The sequence below is a fragment of the Simochromis diagramma genome, unplaced genomic scaffold, assembly GCF_900408965.1.
Source record: "Simochromis diagramma unplaced genomic scaffold, fSimDia1.1 OVJJ01000602.1, whole genome shotgun sequence".
NCBI classification, from domain to species: Eukaryota; Metazoa; Chordata; class Actinopteri; order Cichliformes; family Cichlidae; genus Simochromis; species Simochromis diagramma.
This window is the reverse complement of record NW_024387040.1, coordinates 12066814-12079480: the sequence shown is the minus strand read 5'-3', so window position 1 is coordinate 12079480 and position 12667 is coordinate 12066814. Positions and strand designations below refer to the sequence as shown.

Below are 12667 nucleotides of genomic sequence, written 5' to 3'. Positions count from 1 at the left end.
TCACTATTTTAGTTTTTTCCTAAACATTTCTTTTAGATTAACTGATTTTTTGGACTTGTACATATGGTCCCAAAATAAGGACAAATGGACACCAAGTTAAGTTTTCAGTTAAGGTTACATCACATATTACAGAAACTGAAATGCACTTCTTTGTCTTTCAGATTATGATTACACAAGTAGATCTCAGTATATTATAATATCATCACTTTTAATTTGGATGCTCATGGTTCACAGCACATGAAAATCTGAACTCCAGTATCCGAAATTATTAAAAATTATTATTAAAAATACTGCTGGCAGCCAATGGTATCCCCTCATCCTTCATACCATACCATAGGTATACCTATGGTATGAATTTCAAATTCCCACATTGCCTTGTTCTTGTTATTGCATGCAGAAGATTTTCAGAAAACTTGACCTCTGACCTCTAACCTTGAGGTCGAGGTTACTGAGATTCAAACTGGCCCGAGATGTTTAGTAGATAGACCTATGATATCAATTAAAAACTCCTAGGTGACGTTCTTCTTCAGTTATCTCATTCACAAACTTGGGTTTCCATATTGCTTGCCTGCCTACCCAGCAGGATGACAACAATACCTCAATCAACCTTATGACTGAGGGATAAAAAAGGATTTTTAATACTGAAATGAAAAGCATGATCATTTACACACTCAGCACTTGGTTAGGTTTTCATGAATTTCTGTATCAGTTTAGTTTGGCATGTAGTGGGTCAGCTTTTGACAGGTGTTCTCAAAGTCCATGTTGCTTCGAAAGTGGCCTTTAAGCTAATTTGAGTGGAGTCTTTCACATCTTCCTCCTGACAGTACCCATGGATTCTGTGTGAGGTCCAAGACAGATGACTTGGCTAGCAAATCATGCACAGTGATAACATGGTCAGAAAACCATTCTGTAGTAGATTTGGCAATGTGGTAGGGTGCTAAGTCATGCTAGAAAATAAAATCAGCATCTTCATTAAGGTTGAAAGCAAATGGCTCCATTGACTTTGGACCAACCACCACCAAGACCAGCACATGACATGGGACACCAGATCGGAGACATCTGAAACATCACACTTTGCTTAAAAAAAATTTGGATTCTGAGTTTCTTGACTCTTCCATCCAACCCTAGGACATTGATTTCCCAATGAGAAGCAAAGCTTATTTTCATTTTAACAAAAGGACTTTGGACCACTAAGCAGCACTCCAGTTCTTTTTCTCCATATGCCACGATGCTTCTACTATTTTCTCTGGTTCAAGACTGGCTTGAAATTAAGAATGTGAAAGCTGTAGCTTTTTTTTCCTGAAGACGTGTGCTCGTGGTAACTCTTGATGCTCTGACTAAAGTTCTTGAATCCACTTTTCTCGACAGTCCTCTTGAGGGTGCAGCTATCCCTATTGATTACACATTTGTTTCTTACCACGCTTTTCTCTTCCGGTCAACTTTCCATTACCATGCTTTGATAGGCACTCTGTGAACAGCCAGCCTTTTCGGCAATGACCTTTTATGGTCATGGAGTTTTGCAACTGGGGTCAATTACTTTAATCAGCTGCTAAAATTCGACATGTTCGATTGTGCTTACTGGCATCGTGTCTTTTACAACAAAGTAGGCCGTTGCATTTGTGTTATCAGTGTCTCTTCACTTTTTGTCACAAGGGATGGTGCTGGACAAACTGCCTTGGACTGTAAAGTGTTGCACTGTGCATATGGCACTGCTTAAGATGGTAAAAATGAGCCACGCTGCTACCCGTCTTTGTGGTAACATGTTTGCAACACCATTTGCAGTGTGTGCTACGTTGCTTCTTTGAAGGCCTTTAAAGAGGCTCTGATCCTTCTTTTCAAACAATGTCCTCATCTTTTGAGCCTTGGGCTGTGTCACTTGGTATTTCTTGTTTGACAGCAGGTTTTCATGAACATTTTTTGTTGTCATGGTTCTGGGTCTTGGACCTGGTGTTTTTGTGTTTAGTTTGGAATTTTGTTACAACTTCATTGTTTTAGGCTTTGAGAATTTTTTTTATGTTCCTAGATTCTATTTATATATTTGCTTATTAGTTATTCTCATTCCCATATTGTTTTTCCAATGTATTATGAATATCTAGTTTAGTTTAGATAGGTTTAATAGTTCCCTTAGTGTTGCCCTACTGTCCTTAGTCACATCTCTGTGTTTTTTTATGTTAGTATGCTCCATGTTAAGTCTGCCATGTCCCCATGTTTGTTTACCTTTTTTCCGTGTCAATCTTGTGTGTCTTAGTCTCAATATGTTTGTGCTTCCTGTTTTATTTTGATAGTCCCTCATCCCACATGCTTTATGTTCACTTTTGCTTCCCCTGTCTCATTATGTCTAATTTGGTCCAGCTGTGTTTCCCAGCTGTCTCAATCACCCTCCTGTTGTGTCAGTCTCCCTTTGTCCTTCGTCAGCACGTTCCCAGTGTTTCCCACTTCCTTGTATCTCGTTGTATTTTTCCAAGTTTAGTTAATGTAATTTAAAGTTTTCACTTCATTTTTGTATTTAATGCTTAGTCTTTTGTTTGTGGATTATCAGCCAAAGAACCACTCGCCTTTTGTTAAGATTATTCTGTCTCCAGACATCTGCATTTGGGTCCTCCACATCGGACTCAGTCTGCTCTTCCTGCAGACCTTGACAATTTTGTCAGTCATTCATTCCTAATGTACTTGTGTGTACGGCTTCAATAGAGCAAACATTAGCACATGTGCTGCTGCAGGCTGCTCCTCCTACGCTCTATGTCAACATAATCTGACATGGTTATAACTCAGTTTCCACCACATGACTGGTTTGGTGCTACTCTCATTATCAATGACCTTACTTTTCATCGGTCAAAACATGGATGGACAAGTTCTTTCGACTTTACATTTAACCCATCTTATATTTCTGTCAAGTAAAAGCTGTTTCACAATAATGATCTTTATTGTTTTATTGCCCAGACCTAGATACACAGTATTTATATTCACTCAAACATGATGAGAAATATTTGAATAATCTGAGATACGAGATTCCTTTCATACAGCAACGTACAAACAGTGCAAATATTTCACATTGCATGTCATGGATGAGTTAATATTTAAGTTTAAATTTGTGAGTTAAATTACAAAATAAAATTTAAATTAACTCGGTCTTTTGAGACACAGAAGTAATGGTGGGAAAGTCATTCCCAGTATACCTTTCTAGCCTGAGGGTTTTATGCATAACTGGTCCACTGTAATGTGAAACTGACATAAAAAATGTTTAAATAATTTATGAACACTCATAAATTGCTATTATTGTTTTGTTCATTTATTTATATTAACCCTACCTACAGACCCCAGAGGTACTTTTTTAATCATATGTGATTTAATTATATTACATTTCATGTATTTTTCCAAGTTTTCATCACTCTGTAAATCACTTTGTTCCCAGCTATTTTGAATCATTGCGTTCTCTTGTATTTTAATCAGTGTTTTATTATGTTTTAATACAAATGCGTCTGCAGAAATCTTCTGAGACCCCAGTCAGAGCACCCAATTCTGCCTACACTGTAAAAAAAATTCCATATTTAATGTTGTTATTTTGACATTTGTTTCAAAGTAATTTGATCAAATAATGTAGAACAAAAGCTGAGCAAACCCAAAATATCTAGTGACTGACCACTGAAGGCTTATTGACTTTCTTAACTTAAGTCAATACAGTATGTCATCTCATCAAAATATCATTGCAAAGCCTTCTGAGCTCTCTGGGTCCCGTTTTAATAAATGTAATAGACAAATTTATTGAGTTATGTTCATGGAGGGCCCTAATTAAAAGCATTGCACAGTATAAGTGCCTGCAGCATGTGGTGTTAATTGCCCTACATAAACACTGTTAATTTTTTCATCATGGACATATTGAACAATCCTAATTTGAACAGCCTTTATTATGACAGAAGACCGTACTCAGAACGAGTTTTCTATCTATTTTTGTGCTAATAAACAAATCCAAACCGAGACAGTAGCATCGGGGTGGTGTCTGATAACTTCAGTCTTGCAACGGGTGGTCTGGCCCGGATCTCAACATCACAGAGTCTGGGATCAGGCTCCATGATGGTGAGGATCAGACAGAAGACACTGAGACAGCCTAAACTCACAGAAGAGTCTCGGAAAAACATCACCTGCCAAGTGTACCGAGGAGAATTGGTCTTGTTGCAAAGACAAATATTGATTTGATTTAGGTTTCAAAGAGCTGCATGGCTTGGCTAAAATCTGAAGTTTGACGTAGTTCACATTTTTATCTCTCGCATGACTAGATCTTGCTGTCATACAAGTGAATCGTTGAATAACACAAACAGTCTGCAAGCATGGAAATCCTCAGATTTCGAGCATATACCCTATGGCACACCACAAAGGGTAAATCATAAAATCTGTTTGTACAACTAAAGCACCAACCTGCATCATCTCTCCTTTGGATAAACACACCGCGTCTGTGCGCAAAGACAAATTTAGAGAGTATATTCACCTGTCCAGCCAGGCCAGCAGGCTCTTGGCGGCGGTGATGAGGTCGACCACAGAGGTCAGCAGATCATTGGGGAGGCGCCGCGAGCTCCTGCTCTCTGATTGGCTGCTCCGACGCCGTCCGGAAATGAAGTTCTGCAGGTTCTTGGCTGAGGCGCCGAGCTTGTGAGCCAGAGTCCTGACGCTCTCTGTCTCCAGCCCTGAGTTCTAGATGTAAACAAAGATATAAACACGAACAGCGAACCTTCATGAATACAAATTATTTGTCAGCAGGTTTGCCAGCTTTTATTAAGATTCTGCTGCATATTGGTCAATTTTATTGTAAAAAAAATAAGCTCCATTTTGTCTTTTATTGTCTTCCACGATGGAGGCGACTAAAATGATGGATATGAATGACTCACAATGACTAAAATGGTTGTTGGAATTATTCAGAGAACGCAGTCTGAGTGGGTGATGATGATGATTATCGTGACATTTATCTAGTTTTCCTGAGATTTCTTTTCTTTTTTGGAATAATTGTCTGAATGAATATGTGACCAGGCTGCTGGAAGCCATTTTCATCATCTGCTCTGCCCTCATGTTAAAATCTGCTTGTAGGAACTTTAATTCAGATTTATTGACTGGAGATGTCAGAGATGTGGAGCAAACGGCACACAACGCAGTGAAGACAAAAGCACTGCACAGAGAAGGGTGACAAGTTCAGTTCAGTTCAGTCGAGAGTGCTACAAAAAGACTGTTGTTTTGCGCTGCGTTAAATTCGGTTTCACAGTATGGATCTACCCTTTAATGTGCATACATGGGAAGTCAGAAGCAGGGAGCGCAGCAGGAAGAACCTCACATAGCACAGAGCAGAGATTAATGACAACACATTCAGCACAGATTCAGTCAGATACAGTGAGAAAAGGAGGAGCTGGAGTGGAGGGCGGGCTGAAAACTAAAGCAGCTAAAATAGCCACACCCATCAATTGGGTGTGTAGAAGGGTATCAGTGGGTTGGCGCTGAGATGACATGGATAACTTAATGGTCTGGCTAAACTAACAGTTTGCCCAATTTACTATTTTGGTATTTGAGGAAATTATTTTTCTTCTTTTTCAGATGTACTCTTCCTAAACCGGTTTCATTGAGTTTCAGGTTTCATCTTCCTTATAATCTTATATCTAAAAACAATGCTAATCATCTTAAGTTGACTTTATTTTTGCTGTCCTCATTTGAATGACTTATTTGTAACTCATTTTTTATGATTCATATATTGCCACCTTAGTTTCAGTGTTGCTTGCTTTGTACAGCTGATGTTGATGTTCTGCCAGATATTCCTTAAAAAAGGAGGTTGCTAACCCTGAATCAATTTTTCTAATAAACATAAATTCATGTTTCTCAAGCCAAAAAAGTATTCATTGCATTAATTTCGAACTCCGAATGTTCAAAACGAGGCTATTTGTTTTTACTTTGAGATAGGGACAATTAGGAAATGCCAGGGTTTAACGGAGGACACTAACACATTACTGGCAGTGGCATACATTAAAGCTGCAGCTGTAGAGACTGCTAATGAGAGCTCAGCACTACAGTGAAGCACAAAGCAGAACACACAAACTCACCAGGGCACAGAGCAAGTCGACAGCCTCCAGAATGAGCTCCTGGTGTCCGATGCGAGAGACTCCCAGCTCCTCAAGTTCGGCGTGGCTAATCCTCAGCAGCCGCTCCCCACAAACACCTCCGCGCTCAAAGACACACACATACTGTTGCAAGCAGTCGTCCAGACCTGCAATAGACAAGCACATTATCAAGGTTGCTCACAAGAGACACATTCACATTTGTTCCAAAACCTACTACTGGGATCACAACCTTCACCTTCAGCCTCTGGATTCCAATCAGTTTAAATGGTCAAAAAAGGACCCAAACAAGAAGAAGTGCTAAAGTTTTTAAACACCTGTGACTCTCCAGGAGCTTTTAGAACTGAAGATAAGAGCACCTTTCAGATAAGAGGTCTTCTTGAAGAATCTAAAAAGAAGTACAGGTGCCTTCAACACAAGCGCTTCAGACAACTTAAGACCTACTTTTATGGGTTCGAATAGCTTCCTAATTATTGGCATGAATTTAGCTGTAATACATTTTAGAGTGATGGGATAAAAATAATGCAAACACATTTATATACACCTATTCTTCATGACTGAATTAATATTACATGTAAAATTAAATGTGCACGTTTTTAACCCCCATCTAGAGAGTTTTGGCTTGAATCACAATTTCAGAGATAATGGATACAGAGATGTCTGCCTTCTCTTAAAAATAATGGAGTCAAAAAAGCACTTTGTCAAAGTGCCAAGAAAAAATAAATCAATTAAAAGATGATATTTGAAAAATTTCACTTTTATTCTAAAGAAATTAATAAATAATTAAAAAAACATTCACTTTGATGTGACAAGATTCACAGGAACTTTTATCCTTCTGCCAAATCACACGCATCAGAAGAAAGCGTGCCTCTCCCTGTGCTTGTCAGATGGCAGGATGGCTTCCCCCTATCAGCTGTAATGCTAGCTAGCTGCATGCTCCTGATATACTTAGAGGAGGGCTACCTGCACCAACAGTTTAAATATCTGTTTAATTGTGGGTGTGAACTGTCCCTTTAAGTCAGTTCTGTATGTTTTTAAATGATAAAATGTATTTGGTCAACATAAAAATGTATTCAGCTTTTTACTTCATACTATATTTCATAATCTTTAATCTGTTTTAGTAGCTTCATTTAGTTTCCATTCTTTACAATAGCATTTTAAACATGTATCTTACTATATTTCATTTAATCTCTGTGTGTGTGTGGCCATGAACTCATCGTACACAAGCAGGAGCTGAAAAAACAAACTTGACATCCCATATTGTGATACCATATGATGCCTAGCAACCACGTACCATCACTTAAATTGACCCATTAGTAGGTTTTATGCACAATAAAATGATAAAATATATATATTATAATTTATGCAGTTTTATAGTATGAATGACATTTCATTTGTATCAACAAAACTTCAATTATGCATGATATCTCATGATGTTATCTTGTTGCCTAGTGACCAAACAATAGTGCCCTTATCATATACCGCGTATGGGTATCATATACCCATACGCGGTATATGATAAGGGCTTTTATTATGAAAGGAAGGGACAAAGGGTGGTCGCACATGCGTCAGCATTCTGTAATTACCAGGCAGGGGTAGCATTGTGTTGTTAGTATTTAGCTCATCACCTTACAAAGTAATTGTAGGTTTTGCACCAAACACCTAAATGTGTCAGAGCAAATGTCACTTTATACTTTTTAAATATTTATTTTATTTTTATTTTCAAATAAAAAAATAAAATGCTGTAATGTGCAGAATTATTTGGCATTATCGTTACAGAAAATGAAGTCACATCCTGTCTTTATTTATTATTATTTCTTCCTCTCTATTGTCATACTGTGACTTTTCTGCTCACTCATTTCTACTGCTGGATACTGTCAGTAACCATAACTATAAAGAGCCTATAGATATATATAGTGATATGATTAAAGGCTATATTTATGGGAATTATGGGAGTACACAGAAGGTAGTTTGAAATTATTGGCTGTAGACTCTCAGGAAACTCTCATCCCAACGCTACCATCACTCTTCATGGCCTGCCGACAGCTCAGACACTCTTCAACACGTTTATTCCCCGATCAATAACCGCACACGTTCCCACTTAAAATTATAGGTTTTGGGCTGCACTCCAGAAGCCCTAAACAGCTTTCTTTGCCACACTATCAACGGTGGTTTCCTTCTTTAAAGTCTGTCAGTAGGGAGCACAGATTTCTTTTAGTCTGCACAGAAAAATGCAATGCCAGTTTTTCTACTGCTGCTTGTTCCATTTTGTTTGATATAACACAACAGCTGCTGTGTCATGTTTTTGAGACGTTTTAGCTTGTTCGCAGTTTTGTACATTTTGCCTGTTTTAAAACAAGTGCAGCAAAAGGTAAAGTAGGAAACAGAGCTTGGTTTAAGAGAGACGGGAGAGCCACAAAAGGTATTTTGGGACTCGGTTTGTGTATGTGTTAGTTTCAAAGCTGTTTTACTAAGAAATGAAAGGGAATGGAGAGGGAAATGAAAGAAAGAATGAAACTGTCCATTTGCCTCTCCACCTCAGTGCTAACAGGATATATGGAGGTGATTTTCTACTCTGAAATCTCTTAGATTCAGTGAGTTCTTTTCCACAAGTGAAAGGCCTGTTTTACATCTTCCTGAATCATTTCAAATGCAGTGGGGCAGCACGACGGTGCAGTTTTTAGTTTCTGAGTTTGAAGCTCCTGCTTAGTTGGGTCCTTTTGGTGTGGAGCTACAGCCTATGTCGGTCTCCTCTGGGTTTCTTCCCACAGTCTGAATGCATGCTTGTTAGGTTAATTGATGGTTCTAACTTGGCAATGGTTCTAGATGTGAGAACTGGAGACTTGTCTAAGGAATATCCCACCTTTCACCCTGTGTACCTGGGATAGAGTCCAGCATCCCCCTGTGATCCTAAGTTGGATAAGATGTTACAAAAAAATGATAAATTGTTGGATGTAAAGGCTTAATTTTTTAACTGCAATGCAGTTCCAGACATTCAGTGTTTGGCATTATTTTCTATACAGTCTTAAATGTATCTGCTGTGAACATTAAAGCTAGATTATAGTAGAATTTGTCAAAGATATTTTTTACATACATCATCTACAAGTTAGAGCTGCAATATAATTCTGTGGAAAATGAAACCTTGGCTATATACTAGAACATCAGTACTGCCTGGGTAACTGTGGTTTTTTTGCCCTAACAGTTTTCTTTCTCTGAGTTTCACTTTGGCAGCTGTGACCCTTGATATTCAGGTTTTACAAAAATGAGGTGATTGTTAGCTGCAGGTCAATGAAAGAGTTGCTCTCAGAAGATTGGTGTGCATATTTGGCTTAGCACAGATTTTTACACCAGACACAACCTTCCCATTTATCCAGGCTCATAACCAACAGGGGTTGCATGCTAGCGTGTGAACCAGTGACCTTTCGCTTGTCAGGTGAATGTTAGCAAAACACAACCCCAACCTCATGAACGGGGGTCACCAGCTAGTGTACTCTCACTGCTAGTGCAGTCTCAAATTGGAGGGTTGCATGAGGAAGGATGTCTGGTGTAAAGTCAAACAATTCGATTATTAACTTCACAGGAAAATTGTAATTACGTGAACAAGAAAAGTAAGAACAGTCACGAGGTGGGAAAACTCAAAAATCGATGAATTACGTTACCTTGGTATTTTGAGCATTCTAAGCAGTAAAAATAGCAGGTTGGCTGTGTGTATCCTTTTCATGCAGCCTTTCCTCTGTTCATACAAACTGCATTTGTAGTCATGACAAATGACAGAAAGTAATCTAACAAGTATCTCATTTAAAGCACAGCGAAGCCTTTAATTAAGACTTTATACCTCTGATAACTCGCAGGTTTTAAACGTCTGCAATACTTTTCTTCCAAGACTGAAATGAAATTGAAACCGGTGAATGTCTGAGACTAGAGATGTTGCATATCTACTTTGATAATCTTCTATGCTTTTCTCTATTCTCAGTCATAAACAGTTACAGTGCTAGATGCTAATGCTAAACATAGAAAAGTGTGAAATACTGATGTATTACTGATGTACTAAGCAATCCGTGTAAAGATGTAAGATCCTCCCACAGATTTTTTCTAATCTTGGCTCTGACTGATGTCAGTGAGAGTTGATATCCTTAATATGGTAAATGGCCTGCATTTGTATAGCGCTTTTTCTAGTCCCTAAGGACCCCAAAGCGCTTCACACTACATTCAGTCATTCACCCATTCACACACACATTGATGCACTGGCGATGGCAAGCTACATTGTAGCCACAGCTGCCCTGGGGCGCACTGACAGAGGCTAGGCTGCCGGACACTGGCGCCACCGGGCCCTCTGACCACCACCAGTAGGCAAACATGGGGTTAGCATCTTACCCAAGGATATTTGGCATGCAGCCAGGAGGCAGCCTGGGATTGAACCACCGACTTTCTAATTAGTGGCTGACCTGCTCTGCCACCTGAGCTACAGCCACCCCAACTTAATATGGTCATCTCAGGAACGCAGTCTAACTGTGAGCACAACAGCCTCACTCATCTGCTGTTCGGTGGGGCGTACTACAAAGCAAGTTCAACACAGCTGGGCTTTCTTTGCAATAGCTGGCTTGACAAAACAAAAAACCCAGTCAGATAACAAATTACACAATGGTAGTTATCAACTCTGTCTATGTCATATACACACATATGTATGTATGTATGTATATAAATAACAGAAAAAGGCAACGCAGTGAGAAGGCAACGCTGCAGAAAATCATTATTTTACTGCTTGGTGCTGTCATGACAGCTGCACATTAGCGCTCTGAAACTTGATACATGAGGTCTGACACTGTCTTACAAATAGACTGATCAGTTTTTTAATGTGTGCTCAGTAGAAAAAAAAAAAAAAAGACTCAGCAGCAGATTAGAAGCAAGCATAAAAACATATTTTTGCATTTTCAGCATCAACCACCGAGTGCATGCAAATTACTGTGACTGTGGTGCTCTTTGGTCTGCTGTAACTGCAGCTGTGCTTCCTTCAGTGGCATTGATAACCAGTGTTGGTCAAGTTGCTTGAAAAAAGTAATCAGCAACTAATTACTGATTACTTCCCCCAAAAAGTAATCCTGTTACTTTACTGATTACTTATTTTCAAAAGTAGCTAATAACTTAGTTACTTTTTAAAAAACACAATTTACAACATGAATAGTTGATAAATAGATCTTTCAGCCCAATTCTACTTTTTCTGCATGATCCATCATACAAAATGTAATCAAATGGAAAAGTCTCTTTTTTTAAACTTGTTTTATTAGTTTTAATCTTTTAACTTTATGCATCAAGCAAAAATTTAATTATATGCAACATTCTCTGACTGGAAGAAATTAGTTTAACATTTAAACCTATTTTCTGCACATTGCAGCACATAAAATAAAAAAGATGTGTTTACACTAACTCTTTCGAATAGATGCAGGTAAAACACAGCAGAAAATAAATAAAATCAAAGACTAGCGGTCCTGTTGCTCTATTTTCACTGTAAAGCAGGAGTGGGGTAGGTGGAGGTTTGCCCTGGTGCAGGTGAGCAGCAGCGGTCAGTTGAAGAATCCGCGAGTTTCTCTGTGAATTTCCCATTCCGTGGTAGCGCACTCGGTGCTTGCTTGGAAGTTTAGGGGGGGGGTTTTCGCTGTAAAAAGAAGTTTTCTTCGCACGCACAACGGACGCTAATGTTTTTGTCACTTTTTATGGTATCAAACTCAAAGTAAGGTCAGTACTTCCACGCTTTAAACGCTGCACAGTCATACTCTCTCCTGCACTCAATATATTATCCATTTTTGATCTGCACACAGCTGTTGTCACGAACGTCGCACTCGCTTACGTCATTGTCATGAGACACTCTCGCAAGAAAAAAGAAAAAAAAAATAAATCACGGTTTTAGTAACGCAGTGTTCCTACGGGAAAGTAACGGTAATCTAATTACTGTTTTTGCAATAGTAATCCCTTACTTTACTCGTTACTTGCAAACAGTAATCGGATTACAGTAACGCGTTACTTCGTGACACTGATGACTCTGGCTTCAAGCTCAACATACCTCAGTAGACCATTTATTTTGCCTGAGGTGATCACAAAAACACTGTTGCAAATTCAGCCTTCAGAAATCAGCGATCTGTAAATGGTTGGTCCCATTAACCACATCTGAAACCTGTTTAAAGCTATTTTTGTTCACTTTCAGTTTGCATGAATCTTCTCAAATGAATAACTTGAAATGATTCACGTAAACATCACACTTTTTCAAAAGCCGTAAGGAGTTTGCATCTGTTGTCCCAACGCTTTGTGCAGCTGCTCATTTCCCCAGATATCTGATTTGAAGAGGCACTGAGAATCTTAGAGGGTTGATATTATAATCTGGATAGGACCCACTTTTGTTTTCTAAGCATGCATGCGAAAAGCACACACCTGTTTGCAAAACAACTGCAAATAAAAAGGAGGAAGTTTTACTACTGTCTCAGAAACAAAGTTTTCTCATGTCACCACTATTTATGGGTTCATGTCCAGCTCAGAGTCTCTAAAGGACCTTAAAAAAAACCTTGTAACTCAAACAAGAGTCGAGA

The 12667-nt window shown here is 38.7% G+C and overlaps 1 protein-coding gene across 4 annotated transcripts in view; it reads right to left on the bottom strand.

Moving 5' to 3' along the window:
• The window catches only part of cnksr2a (connector enhancer of kinase suppressor of Ras 2a), a 111553-nt gene that overhangs the window by 76196 nt on the left and 22690 nt on the right, over nucleotides 1–12667 (bottom strand). For all 4 annotated transcript variants that reach the window (XM_040043743.1, XM_040043744.1, XM_040043745.1 and 1 more), the window contains exons 2-3: nucleotides 6075–6238; nucleotides 4484–4686 (exon numbers count right to left, since the gene is read on the bottom strand). In XM_040043743.1, coding sequence (XP_039899677.1) covers nucleotides 4484–4686; nucleotides 6075–6238 — 367 coding nt within the window. The remainder of the gene's footprint in view (nucleotides 1–4483; nucleotides 4687–6074; nucleotides 6239–12667) is intronic.